The sequence below is a fragment of the Leptinotarsa decemlineata genome, unplaced genomic scaffold, assembly GCF_025532065.1.
Source record: "Leptinotarsa decemlineata unplaced genomic scaffold, Ldec_3_MD MMD2_P_RNA_scaffold_6, whole genome shotgun sequence".
Lineage (NCBI taxonomy): Eukaryota > Metazoa > Arthropoda > Insecta > Coleoptera > Chrysomelidae > Leptinotarsa > Leptinotarsa decemlineata.
In genome coordinates, this window is record NW_027412533.1 from 11,439,674 (window position 1) to 11,454,159 (window position 14,486).

The 14,486-nt window shown below is 32.7% G+C and overlaps 2 protein-coding genes across 3 annotated transcripts in view; one reads left to right on the forward strand and one right to left on the reverse strand.

Moving 5' to 3' along the window:
- LOC141480137 (uncharacterized) overlaps positions 1-14,486 on the forward strand; it is a 288,325-nt gene that overhangs the window by 117,442 nt on the left and 156,397 nt on the right. The window lies entirely within an intron of this gene.
- The window catches only part of sip1 (septin interacting protein 1), a 111,865-nt gene that overhangs the window by 4,123 nt on the left and 93,256 nt on the right, over positions 1-14,486 (reverse strand). For both annotated transcript variants that reach the window (XM_074169972.1, XM_074169971.1), the window contains exons 9-10: positions 6,093-6,314; positions 3,029-3,235 (exon numbers count right to left, since the gene is read on the reverse strand). In XM_074169972.1, coding sequence (XP_074026073.1) covers positions 3,029-3,235; positions 6,093-6,314 — 429 coding nt within the window. The remainder of the gene's footprint in view (positions 1-3,028; positions 3,236-6,092; positions 6,315-14,486) is intronic.

Below are 14,486 nucleotides of genomic sequence, written 5' to 3' on the forward strand. Positions count from 1 at the left end.
AATTTTAAATAACCTTCCCGATTCCGCTTTGAATACACTAGTGATGGCTATGAATAAATCCTTTTCCTTTGGAAATTTCTCTCCGTGTCTAAAAAAAGCTCTTGTAATTCCTATTTTCAAAGGCGGTAATGCAGAAGATCCAAATAACTTCAGACCTATCACCATGATCTCAACACTCTCAAAAATCATAGAAAAAATGGTGAAAAAAAGGGTATTAGCTTTTCTTTATAAATACAATATATTAACCAACTATCAATTTGGCTTTCAGAAGGCAAAAGGAACAAATGACGCAATCTTTTCCTTTATTGAACATCTCTACACACATCTCAACAATGGTGAGGTCGTAGCTGCAGTGTTCTGCGATTTCTCCAAAGCTTTTGATTGTGTAAATCATGAACTTCTTTTGCAAAAGTTGAAGTACTATTGCTTTAGAGGAGTGTGTAATGACTGGTTCAGGTCTAACTTAAGTGATAGAAAACAGTTAGTAAGATCAAACGAAAAACTATCACACACTAAGGATATCTTATGGGGCGTTCCACAAGGATCAGTACTGGACCCGATTCTTTTCCTTATTTATGTAAATGACCTTGTTACTCTCTCAATTCAAGACATTTCTACGATTTTTGCGAATGACACCACGCTCCTTTGGCATGGAAAAAATACTTCTAATATGAAAGAAACTATGTCTAGTGATTTAGAAGTTGTGAAAACATCCTGTGACGCAAACTACTTGTGCTTTAATATTAAAAAAACAAACCTACTCACATTCAGCTGTAACATTAACAATTTATACAACATATTTCGCTTTGAATAAAAATTGGTATCAGGATGTTTATGCACTTCGAATAGTTTCAAATGAACTGAGTTCATCCACAACAAAAATGGTATATCATTCCCTGATTGAGTCCCACCTGAGATATGGTGTTGCCTTCTGGGGTTTTTACAGTCAACAACTTTTTCATTCAGTGTTTGTTTTGCAAAAGCGAGCGGTTAGATACTTATGCAAGGTGGGAGTGCGTGAATCATGCAGACCATTATTTTTGAGGGAAAAAATTCTCACTGTTACTTGTATTTTCATACTTGAAACAAAAACATAATATTGAAATGTTCAGAAATCTTGTTAAAGATGCCTTGCAACTAAAGCGTACTACAATCTTGATGAATATTACAATGGAACTTTGCTGTGATTTAATATAGGTGTTTTTTTGTTGTTTATATTAACACCTACACACTATATTTTATACTGGGATATATCTCATTTTATTGCCAGGGCATGTGAACTTATGTTCAAATCGTGTATATTTGTTATTTCCATCTTTTGAAAGGGACTATACATACTATTTTGTCTACAAACTTTGTTAAATTTTATTTTCTATTGTTATATTTTATTTATTAGATATGTGAACTTAGTTTTCCTCAAATTGTGTTTCTGGGTATTTGTGTTTTTGAATTGTTTATTTTCTTTTATTCTTTGAAGTGCTATATATACCAGATTTTTTAACAAGCTTTGTCAATAAGATTGTATTTTCTTGGACAATAAAGTATATTTCTATTCTATTCGGTCCCAAGATCTCTTTATATTTGCAGAAAAAAGAACAATTCGAAAAGCAAGAATTTAAATTGGCCACGTGTCTGTTGAACAATAAAATTGATAGTATCTAGTATCTATCTAATGAATAATTACAGAAAATTTTAATTGATCGTTCATTTTATCAGGAAAAAAAGAGTATCCATATCACAGCTGGGCATAAACGATTCGTTTTTTCATTGAGTTTAGTTTGTGTGTGTTTTAAAAGTGTTTTAGAGATATATTTGAATATTAATATGGTGCATTCTTGTGCTGATTTTAATTGTGAGGAAAGGCACAAGAAAACAGAAAGCGCATTGGTTTATATATGAGTTATTTCATATAATGAGTTTATATTCCCAAAGGATAAAACGATGAGAAAAAATGGGTGAAAGTATTGAAAAGAAAGAACTACAATCCTTCTACTCTTCCATGACTTTATAGAAATCATTTAAAAAGTGACTATAAACGAAAGGGGAACGAAAATATTGAATTTTATGACACAGTTTTTTATTTCAACTTCAAGTATACTTCACAGGAAGTATTATCTGGAGTTATTACTGTTGCTGAAAGTATGAAACAAAATGAATTAATACTTTTGCAAAAAAATCCAATGCTTTTCATTTTATTTCATTGAATTTTATCATATGAATAATGGTATTACCTCAGAAGCTTTTGTTGGATCAGTTCGAGTACAATCAATTCTGTCTATACTTGACCTCATTTAACCCTCCAGAAGCTTTTGTTGGATCAGATCAAGTACAATCAATTCTGTCTATACTTGACCTCATTCAACTTTCCTCTCCAGTATTGGAAGGTTCAACAGATTACCCAAGTGAGCCTATAACGCTTGAATTTAGTAGCAATATTAGAAAGAGGTAAGTATGTAGCAATGTTTTTTTATAATAAATTGCATTTGTACAGATTGAGGATTGTAGAATAAATTGAATATTTGAAATGATTTTTTAATCCAGTTTGCTATATTTTTTTATTTTCATAACTGTATATTATTAAATAATGCATAAAATCATAGTTTAGGTAAATATTTTGTGATCTTTCGACTTTGTGTACTGATTTTAGATGAAGAACTTATTTCCAAACATGATTTTTCATGTACATTTTATTCCATGTGGAGAATTTTTCATTAATTGAAACGTTAACGGGTTCACATACACTTCCATAATTAAATTAATAATTATAAGCTTCGTAAATTTTACAATTTGGCAATGTTGATTATTTCTATTGTTCCTATTGGTCAATCGAACAAGAAGCGGGAATAGGCCCGTGACGTCACTGGCCTACTAAAATCGATTTTTAATAATTAATTACGGGAAAACTACGGTACTTAGAGAGTTGAAACAAAGTGCACTGTTTTTCAATTTGAAATTTCTATCAAGTGAACTATAAACCAAAAATCATGAAACAAGCCGATTTGAATGGGATTATTTTTTGTAATGATACCTTTTATAGTGGGCTGATTGAGTAACTCATCAGAAAGCATTCTCTTCCAGCCAGAATACCATTCGGTAACTTGAGTGTAGTTCGGATTATGATTCAACCACATTGCCAGAGTCTGCAACCACCGCGGAAAGAAGAATTTATCTAGGATAAGCGTCATATTTCCTATTGATAGCATGTCGCTCCAATCCATCACCCAATTCCATGGATCTGTAAGAAAACCCTAATGAATATTTTCTATTTATAAAACGGAATAACATTTTCTCATCTGTTAGTGAGTTTATTATTATGTACTGTAAAGCAATATGGTATAATTCGCGTATGCGAGTTGAGTATGTGTGGTTGTTAGAGTTCCTTTCCATATATAAAACTAAAAAAAAAATTGTTATCTGGAAACCATGCTCCATTCAGCTTTCTTTTTCAACGAGGCACCTAACTGTAGCATAATCATGAGTTGAAAAATTACATAGATTCAATGATATCAAAGAAATGAGGGTGTCTTTTGAATGTTATTCAAAATGGTGCAGACCTAACCAACATGAAATGCATAAAAGTAAAGAAATATTGATTTCATAAACTACATCTTACGATTTCATCTTCATGAACTTTATTTTCAGAAAAAAAATCACTGGGTGACATATTTTTTGAAAATAAAGATTGTGAAGATCAAATCGTTTAATGTAGTTTATGAAATTATTATGGATCCTCATCAGGTAACGGCCGAATAAATCAGAAAAACAAATAAGCGCGACAAATTAACAAACCCATGTTAGGTAGATTGTAAAAATGAAATACACCTCTCTGTAAAATTCGACATTCATGAGAGCATGTCATCGTATACAAAATACAATTTAGAGGCATACCTGAGATGTAATGGTTCTAACGACTCATAATTTGAAATTTATGAAAAAGTATCTTATTCTAGATAATCAGAAATGTAATCCATTAGTTTATGCAGTCAAAAACCCTGGAAAGATTAAGAAATAATGTGGCAGCCAACTCTTTTTCATATACACCTCTTCAAGACAATTGAAAATGGCATCTGTGGTGTTTTTTAGACATCCAAGTCACCTAATCCACATGCATAACAAGATTAACGCAATCTATCAGTTTTATCAACATTTGAGTTTCAATAGATTTTTCGTTCTCAAAATTTATATTGAGATCTCCAATGCTCACGTAAAAGAACAATCTTTAATAATTGTTGCTGGTCTCATAATACAGTTAACACATTTTCCTTGTTTAAAAGTGACAATATTAAATAAGACCATTGATAATCATTATTGTGGTCTGTTTCAATTTGAATGTTCAAGTTCCAAGCGATTTTCAATTAAGCTATTTGAACAAACTGTCCCATTTAATGTCCTTCTCATGGCCGCATTCTCAATTTTCTTCATGATGCTGACTTCTTTGTGTATTTTTCGAATCTGCACGAGTGTTTTTCTTGCATTTCACTATTCCAAGTAGTTCGGATGTTTGATCTTTCATTTTCATAGACTTCTGGCTCATATTTTTTCTAATGGTATTACATATATGCCATTATCCTATTTTTAATAAGTCTCGATAATATATTTTCTGAATTTTCTGTATACATTTTATATCGTTCTGCTGAGTACCAATGTACGTGAACTGTATTTGCTGTGATATATATTTGAATGTTGTCCTGTTCGTGCTTGTTGAGCATTCGAGCGACTCGTCTCTTCTCTAGCACTCTCGACCTTTGAGCTTTCCAGGTAGCCTTCTCAATTTTTTATTGAGTTTGTCATATTTGTTTTGATTTTCTTCTACTTCTTTTTGGAGACAATTGTTCAGTATAGTCAGCTCTGTAATTTCTTCTGTTCGGCTTCATGTACCTCATCTTCAAAATTAATTGCTTTTCTTTGTAGCTTGGCAATAAAAACATTAATAAAATAAAATAAAAAAGCACTAATGCATACATCTGTCACAGTGGAGTTTCAATTTTGACAGAGGAATACCAGTCACTTCATAAGGTGCACCTTTTGCCATTCTAGGAGAGCATGATATTGGGCTATTATATAAATAATTAGTTTGATTGTATGGAACAACGAAAATTACAGGGTTTCATGTACTTTGCTTTGGGACTCAATTTATGATAATTTAAAAAAGAAATCAGCAATGTTATTGTAAATTTCTTTAGTATTAATAGAAAAATGAAGTAATGTTGTGTATACAACTCTTGATATTTCTTTTCAACAATATTTCTGAAACAGAGTTTATGTAAATCAAAAATTAAACCGGAACCAAAATAGATAATTTTCAAACAAACTAGCGTCTTTTCATAAACACACAGACTGTTTTGCGTTAGATAAATAACTTTCTAACCGTCTATGAATAATCCCTCGAATACCAATGCAATTTATCACCCTTTTACATTTTGAAATCATCACCCACTAAACTGCATGTATTAATCTTCGAATAAATAAAGCAATTATTTATCACTGCTTATCTCAATTGAGTAAATGTGCAAGAAACAACACGCTTTTGAATTGAAGCGGATTTTTTTTTTTGTTAGGAGTGATTAATTTTTGGGAAAGAAAGTTTTTGGCTTTCTAATACTCCATATTTTTTTTTATATCAGGATGGAGTAGTAGAAAGCCAAAAACTTTCTTTCCCAAAAACACGCTTTTGTTTTGTAGGCTTTTCATTTGGATGTTTCACTCAATGTTTTAGTGTTCAGGAGATGACAAGCATATGTAATCAAACCAGCTCATTATATAAACTTTTGATTGAATTGTGAAAAGTTTATTTTAAAATAAATTGTTTCCTTCCCTACTTTGGAAAATTCACACTTTTTTTGTATAAAGCCAAAACCTTTCCCAATAAACTTTTGGCTTATTATACAAACCACCTTAAAACAACAAGAATTCAAATACTTACCTTTTAATAACATCTGCCAACATTACTTCAAATTATAATTTGAATGAATGATACATTTTACAGAAAAATTATTTACATAATCTGTTGACAGATGCCGGATGACACAATAAAATACAACGGATGTGTTAAAATGACCCTATAGGTCAAAATTTTCAGAATAATCTGTTACCTAGATGCTGTTGGTGGGGATTTATTACTAGGGACTGCATACATATCTGCAGCTTAGGTACAATGTGCTTGAGAAGAAATGCGACAAAAGCTCCCTTGGAAAGGGCTCGTTGCCACGGCAGTAACATCAACTTAGCAGATCGGTCTGAGGGGTGCCAATTCGCTAAGGCTGTTCCTAGTTTCTCTTGTATTTTCGGGTACACCGTTGCTTGTAGTTTTGTGTCTGAAAAAAATACTTAGGTTGAGTTTCTTAATTCAGTAAAAAGAAATGTAGCACTATTATTATTAAATGGAACATTTATTTTATACCAACAAACTATGCCAAATTTCTAATGATATGCATATAAAAAATCTAAAAAAAGAATATCAAAAAGTATACAAACAAAAACTGAATATTACAAAAAGAGAGTTTAATAACAGGAAAATAAAGGATTCGAATAATATTAATAAAACGTGTTGGGATAAAATAAATGAAGAGAGGGGCAAAACAAAAAAACAGACAGAAATCAAACTAAACGAAAATGAGATAAATGACTTCTTCATTAACAAAGCAGACGATATATATCACAGTATAGTACAAACCCAATCACATGTAACTTCTCCATTGCCAGGAAATTTTAGCTGTTTCCCAAACTTTAAATTTAGGGAAGTAACCTTTAATGAAACTAGAAATATAATAAATAAAATGAAAAATAAAACTAGTGCTGACCATTATGAACTAAATATCTTTTTAATAAAAATAATCAAAAATATCATAATCTCACCCTTAACAAAGTTGATAAACGAAGCAATAAAATCAGAAATTTTTCCTGATCGCCTTAAAATTACTAAAGTGATCCCAATACCGAAAGAAAAAAATGCCGAAGAATTATGTAAACTGAGACCCATCTCAATACTTCCCGTAATCGGCAAAATATTTGAAGCAGCTCTGAAATTGCAGTTAGTAGAACACCTTGAGGTACATAACATCATTCCAGATTACCAATACGGTTTCCGGAACGGAAAATCAACCACGGACGCTGTAATGCAGCTGGTAGATAAAATCGTCGAAGGATTTCAGATATGTGTCCACACAGGAACAGTGTTCTGCGATCTTTAGGCGGCATTCGATTGTGTGTCACATGAAATTCTGCTTAAAAAATTGGAGAGGTTCAAATTTGAAGAAAACTCAATTAACCTTGTTAGATCATACCCATCGGAACATAGACAATACGTTTTTTTGAATAATAAGGCATCTGATAACAAAGAAATAAAAAACGGAGTCTACCAAGGTTCGGTTTTGGGACCAGTTCTATACTTGATTTATGTGATTGATTTCAAAACTGAAGATGACTCTGAGATTACGCAATTTGCTGACGACAAGTCATTAACGCTCCAAAACACAAATTACGAGGCTATAGTTAAAGAAATGAAAGTAGCAGAATCGAATGCTAATAGATGGCTGACAAATAATAAATTAAAATTGAATACAAATAAAACGCAATATTACTTTTTTACACACAAACAACTGCCTATAGACCAAAATAAATCGATTAAATTTCTTGGATTCCAAATGGATCCAAAGCTCTCTTGGGAAAAACATGTAGATTTTATTTGCAAAAAATTGGCAACGAGCATTTATATTATAAGAAGTTTAATGGGCATCTCATCTATTGAAACCATTATCAGTGCTTATCATTCACTTTTTATGTCACATGTATCTTATGGTCTAGTACTCTGGGGGCACTCGCCTCATGCAAAAAGAGTGTTTGGACTGCAAAGAAAAGTTTTGCGAGCTATCTTCAAACTGGGTTATCAAGAAGACGTTAAAACAATATTTATTAATAATAAATTATTTACATTACCTTCTCTTTACGTCTATTCATGTATAAATTATGTAAAAAAAATCCTCACTTATACCTGAATCAAAACGATTTTCATTCACATAACACCAGACAAGCACAACAGATTAAAATTGAATTCACAAGACTAAATCACTGCCGTTTTTCGAAAAATTATTATGGTCCTATTTTATTTAACAAATTACCAGAAGATATAAAAAACTTAAATACAGCCTCGTTTACAAATTATATCAAGAATATCTGCCTGGAAAACGCTTTTTATAGTATCGACGAATTTTCATCATTTGACTTCAACACCAACTAATATTTTGAATTTACAATATACGTAGACAGTGATATTTATATTGAAATTGTTCACATCTCATTTCCTTATTTGTTTATTTTTTACTTATTCATTTAGTATTTTTATGATATTCTTATGGTATATGATATTTGACAAAACCTTATAATACTATTGTATTTTTTTATGGCGAATAAAGTATATTCTATTCTATACTATTCTATAATGGTCTATACAGGGAATGTATACACAAATTATTTATATAAACATATGGAGCTATTGCAGAATTGGTCCGAAAACAAAAACAAAAAATATGATACTGTAAATTAACTAGTGGTAATTAGACAAAAGTATTTTTATTCATTTCATTAAATTGATATAACAAATAGTTCTTTGATGCCAATAAACATTTTATGTTGGAACATTTGGTAATTCATTATAGACAATTATTCCTTTGTAAAATATGGATTTTCTGAAAAATATAGATTTGAGATTTATTTCAACAGATTATTGAGTTGATTTTTTAGATGATAACGTACATTTTTAGGTCCTATAAATTTCATATTGTTTCTTTAAATTGAAAGTGGATATATTTTTAGGAGACTAATTTCTGCTTCTCCATCTTCATATAAAAAATGTGAGAATCTTGCAAGCATAGGAAGAAATTTCAAAAACTACCCCTCACAATTTGATCTCCACAAACTTCATTTGAAAAATATATCATAACATGTTTCGCTAGCACAGTAGCTTTTATGAGTGATTTATACTTCAAATTGTTCTTACTGTATGTACTGCGATGAGTCATATGTTTGGTGTTTTGAGATAACGGTCAGGGCCGGCTTCAGATTCATTACATTACATTAATATTTATATGCTGCAGGTAACCATGATTGAGACTACCTCCAAAAAATTACCTAAACCTCTACCTTAGGTACATGTTCAATTATGATCACCTGAAGCATATTACCTCACATCTACATCAATAATAGTTCTTTCTCGATTTTTAAGAAAACAAGTTCAATAATGGTAATCTATTCAAATCTAGTTGGTCATTTATTAGAATGTTTGAATTTTCAAGTTTATTAATTTCCATTGTTTCAGTTCAAACCTTTATATTCTATGTGCAAAATTTCGAACTCTTCGTTAAAGATATGATTTTTTTCTAGAAGATGATTCGAATATGTTTTCTTATTTACATAGCTCGTATGATGTTCCTGGATTCGATTCCCAAATGTTTTGCCTTCCTGGGGAATTTTGTATATGCGGTTGGTTAGTACCTTGTTTACCAGATGGAGCGATGACAAATTTGTTATTTGTTGTTCGCTTCAGTTTGGTTGGAGGAATCATACTCTGAAAGGAATTCTATTTTTAATTATGGAATATCATCAACTTTAGGTTGATGATGGCCACTACCTTGCACTGACGAGAGGCCAAATAGCCCGAAACCGGTCTGCAAGTATGCCCGTTCCTATAATTGAAAATAGATTCCAGTAGTTGTATCGCCAACAGCATATGCTGGAAAAACTTCTGTGGAGATTCCTGCACTGACATCTGTTGGATATAATCCAACGCCCTTCGTGGTATCATCCAGGGGAGTAGTTGTTTTCTGATAGGTGTCAGTCCATTAACCTACAATGTAGGTAAGTTGAGACTGACCTGAACAAATTGTTCTTAGAAGTTTATCTCATAAATATTACTGAACAAGTCACTGTTGTTTTTGATCCACCACAAATCAATCCAAGCAATTATTAAACTTAATTTGAACAGACTCACACTTTTTTTTAATTTGTAAGAAGTATTTGACACTTTTTCATTTTAATTTCTTGTAATTAAACATTATCAAAACATGATATTATATACACGAAATAATTCTGAGGACTTCAGAAGGGGTCTGATTTGATATTCTCAAACTGAGCAGAGTTATCCATGGAAACTAATAATGTGGTATCATCAACATATTCATCATGTTTGGAAAATAAATATTCAGTAATGTCATTAATATAAATAATAAATAGTAAGGGTTCTAGGATTGATCCCTGGGAATCCCCATGTATTTTCATGTTTGGAAGATATATTTCCATTTGAGGAGATTCACCAGTACCTTTCTGTCAGATAACTCAAAATGAAAGAAAAAGTATTTTCCCTGATAGATAGATATTCATTTATTTCTACAGAGTATATGTAAATCTTGTATAAAAGTTAAAAGAAATACTTTGTCCGAGAAATACGTCAGTGAACAAAATTACAAAAAAGTAATAAGATACAAAATTTGAATAAAACACTTCACATACACATATAAATATAGAGTTGATAAAATAAAATCTAAAGTAAACTGTTAAAATATTCATCTGTAGTATAAGGCTCTATAGTGCATAAAAATTCTTTCACAGACTTCAGAAAACCGCTGGCCATCTCAATGTCTCTTATTTGAGATAATTAAAAAATTTAATCGCACTTCTTTCATATAGAGATTTTCTATGTTTCGGATATAAAAAACAATTTCTAAATCTTGTTCCATACTTATGTGTTTTATGATGCTTTTCAAAGTTCTGTTCTATTTTTCTGTTAATCATCTGTCGCCCCCATACGAACAACAACTCTCAGAAATTGAGAAACTTGTGCGAGCTAAGCACTAACAAGGTCTTACCTTTTAACTAACACTACCACCGTGGTCAAAAATGTATATCGCTGGCACTGTTAATAATTTGTTCATTTTAAAGATTCCTCTACACGAGTCTTTGACCGTCATACCAAAAAGTATTCTGATTACCTTTTTTTGGCACAGAAATACTCTGTTCAGCTCATGACTGGAGCCCCAAATGATAATACCAAACCTTATTGCAGATTAAACAGTCATTAGAACATCACTGTCAACGTTTTTATTGAGAATTCTCATAGCATATGTAGTTGAAAGTTTTCTGCTGAGATTGTCTATTTGATTTACCCAACTTAAGGTGTCGTCGATATATATATATATATATATATATATATATATATATATATATATATATATATATATATATACCCAAAAACTTCACAGAGGTGTTGCAGGTCACTCTAAAATCATTGAAAGTGATGCTCTTCAGTGTTTCCATGCTGTTATCAATTTTGAACATGACGCAATCTGTTTTTTCATCATTTAAAATCAATGTATTTTCCAGAAAAAAGTTTTTTGTCCTTTCTATTACAATACTACCATGTTTTATTATGTGTGGTAAATTTGCACCTGTCAACAATAGGTTAGTATCATCAGCATAATTAACTATGTGAGCGGAATTTGAATTTACCACCATGTTTATGTCATTTGTAAATATAATAAAGAATATTGGGGCCAATATATTGTCTCCAAAGCCTCTGATCGTGCTGCTGTACCTTTCAAGTTCAGTTCTACAATTTGCTTTCTGTTTTTTAGATACGACTTGAACCAGTCATAGGAGTTCCCTCGAATTCCATATTTGTAAAGTTTGCCTAATAGAAGATAATGATCTATACAATCGAAGTCTTTGAATAAGACCATGAAAATTCTACAGGATAGATCCCCTATTTCCATTGCTTCCAGAATTTCATTACTAAAATTAACAAGAGCTGTCTCAATGGATTTCTTTTTCAAATAGGCGTGTTGGTGAATTTCACTAGTTCGGACTTCCATTGTCTACTATATAAAATGATTTGAAATCCCTGAAACAACTAAAAAAAGAAGAATTAAAAATGAATAGCTGAAAATAAGAATTATATTAACCAAAATAAACCTGAAATGAAATAATAACGAAATAAAATACAAGTAAAAATAGAAGGAAAATAAAAATAAAAAGTGGAGCGATTCCAAGTCACGTTAGTTCACAACGTTTCGATTGTTAGTATCTACAATCGTCTTCGGGTGATGACTGGACTGATTCCTCTGAGAGATGACTATTTATAGGTCGTGCGAATACTTTCACTTATCCCCGCTTTCCATTTTCCGCTTCACTGGTTCCATGGGAGATGACCGTTTTGGCGGGAGTTGGCCATTTTTCTCTTGATGATGGGTTTCCATATGTTGCGTATTTCTACGCTGGCTTGGCTGAATACGTTGTTGGACAACATGTATGCGGCTTCCTTGAATTTTCTCCTAAACCAATGTTCCTCTCTGTGCAAGATCTCAGCTTGGGACTACTCGATGTTGTGTTGATGGGTCCAAACATGGTCTGCTATTCCTGATTTGCTGGTTTCCCCTCGCTATGTGTGTTTCTTGTGATCGGCAATGCGAACATTCAATGGCCTCTTAGTTTCACCAATATAGGATTTTCCGCACTCACAGGGTATCCGGTAAATGCAATTCTTGGAATCGCAGTCCGCGTTTGGTGGCCTGGTTTTCGTGAGGCTGCTACGGATAGTGTTACCGGATCTGAAGCAGGTTCTGATGTTGTATTTGGAACCAATTCTTCTTATCCTCTCCGATAATCCTCTGATGTAGGGAAGTGCAAGCACTGGTTGTGACGGCTTTTCTTCCTTGCGAGGCTCCTGCTGTCTTCTAGCCAAAGTCTTTTCTACCATCGCTTTGGAGTAGCCATTCCGTTGAAGATCGTTTTTGATGATGTCTAGTTCCTTCTTGAGACATTCCTTCGTATTACAAAGCCCAAAAGCACGGTCTAATAGAGTCTTGATGATTCCTCTTTTAGTCGATTGATGGTGGTTGGATTCATGGTTCAGATACTGTCCTGTATGAGTGGGTTTTCGGTATACAGATGTTTCCCACTTAGTGTCGGTCCTCTTCACCAAAACGTCTAAGAATGGCAATTCGTTGTGGATTTCCTTCTCCATTGTGAAATTGATGGAAGGTCTCACGCTGTTGATGTGTTTCAGGAAGGCGTCTAGTTCAGTATTCCCATGGTTCCATATTATGAAGGTGTCGTCAACATATCTCAACCAGACTCGAGGTTTCTTGTGGGCTTCTTCAATGGCCAGAGTTTCAAACCACTCCATATATATGTTGGCTGTGACCTGGTGAAAGTGGCGATCCCATTGGCAGTCCCTCATCTTGTGTAAAGAATTCGTCCTTCAGTTGGAAATAACAGTTTCGTACACAGCATCCTAGTGATTCCATGATTACTTCTATCGGTAGATTCGTCCTCTCTTTCAGGTTCCCGTATTCGGATAGCTTTCTCTGTATGATTTGGAGTGCTTCTTCGACCGGAACGTTGGTGTAAAGGCTTTCCACGTCGAAACTAATTAGTTGAACTTCCTGTGTGACCTCAATTGACCCTAGTAGTTCGACAAAATGCTTTGAATTCTTCACAAAAGACGATGTTTTTCCTTGTAATGGTTGTATTAAGGGAAGTAAAAATCTAGGCAAGTTTTGAGTAGCCGAATCTCTGGAGCTGATGATCGGTCTAAGCGGAACGTCCTTCTTGTGGAATTTGGGTAGTCCATACAAGTGAGGGGGCTTACTGTGGTGCGGTGTTAGCGATGATCTTTCCTTGTCCGAAAAATAGACTTGGTGTTTTTTCAAAATCTGGTACAACTTCCTTTCGATTGATGCATGTGTATCGTCCCTTCTGAAGAACCTCTTCGATCTTCTGTTCGTAGAGGACAGTATCCATTACCACAGTAGCGTTTCCTTTATCTGCAGATAGGATCTTGATGGTGTTGTCTCTACGTAGGCCGTTCCTTTTTAATTCTTCTTTTTTAGTTGTTTCAGGGATTTCAAATCATTTTATATAGTAGACAATGGAAGTCCGAACTAGTGAAATTCATCATGAAACATTGTCAATCACCTTCAAACAAAGGCGTGTTGGTGACTAGAAAACATATTAAAGTTTGAGAAGAAAAATGTTAGTCTTGTGGCCATTGCGTTTTCGAATAGTTTTGAAATACATGTCAAAAGACTAATTGGTCTGAAATGATTAATGTCTGACCAACTTCCTTTCTTATGTAGTTTGCAATAGCTGTCTTCAAATCATCAGGAAAAATTCCTTGCTCGAATGACATATTTATCAGATGAGTTGAAACACTAACTATTTTATATATACAACTTTTAATGATATGTATTGGAATATCATCAATTCCACAGCTTTTTGTTTTTCATATTTTTTACAATTGCTATTAAATCATTTTCTGTGACTGGACTCAAAAACAAGGTGTGACTATTGGAGGCTATCGACTTCTCAAAACCGCTCACTTTACCGATATTATTTTGTGTTGACAAAATTTTGAGAGCTAAATTTGAGAAATGGTTGTTAAAATTATTAGCTATTTCTCCCAGATTTTCAGTATCTATCTGATTACAATGCAGTGA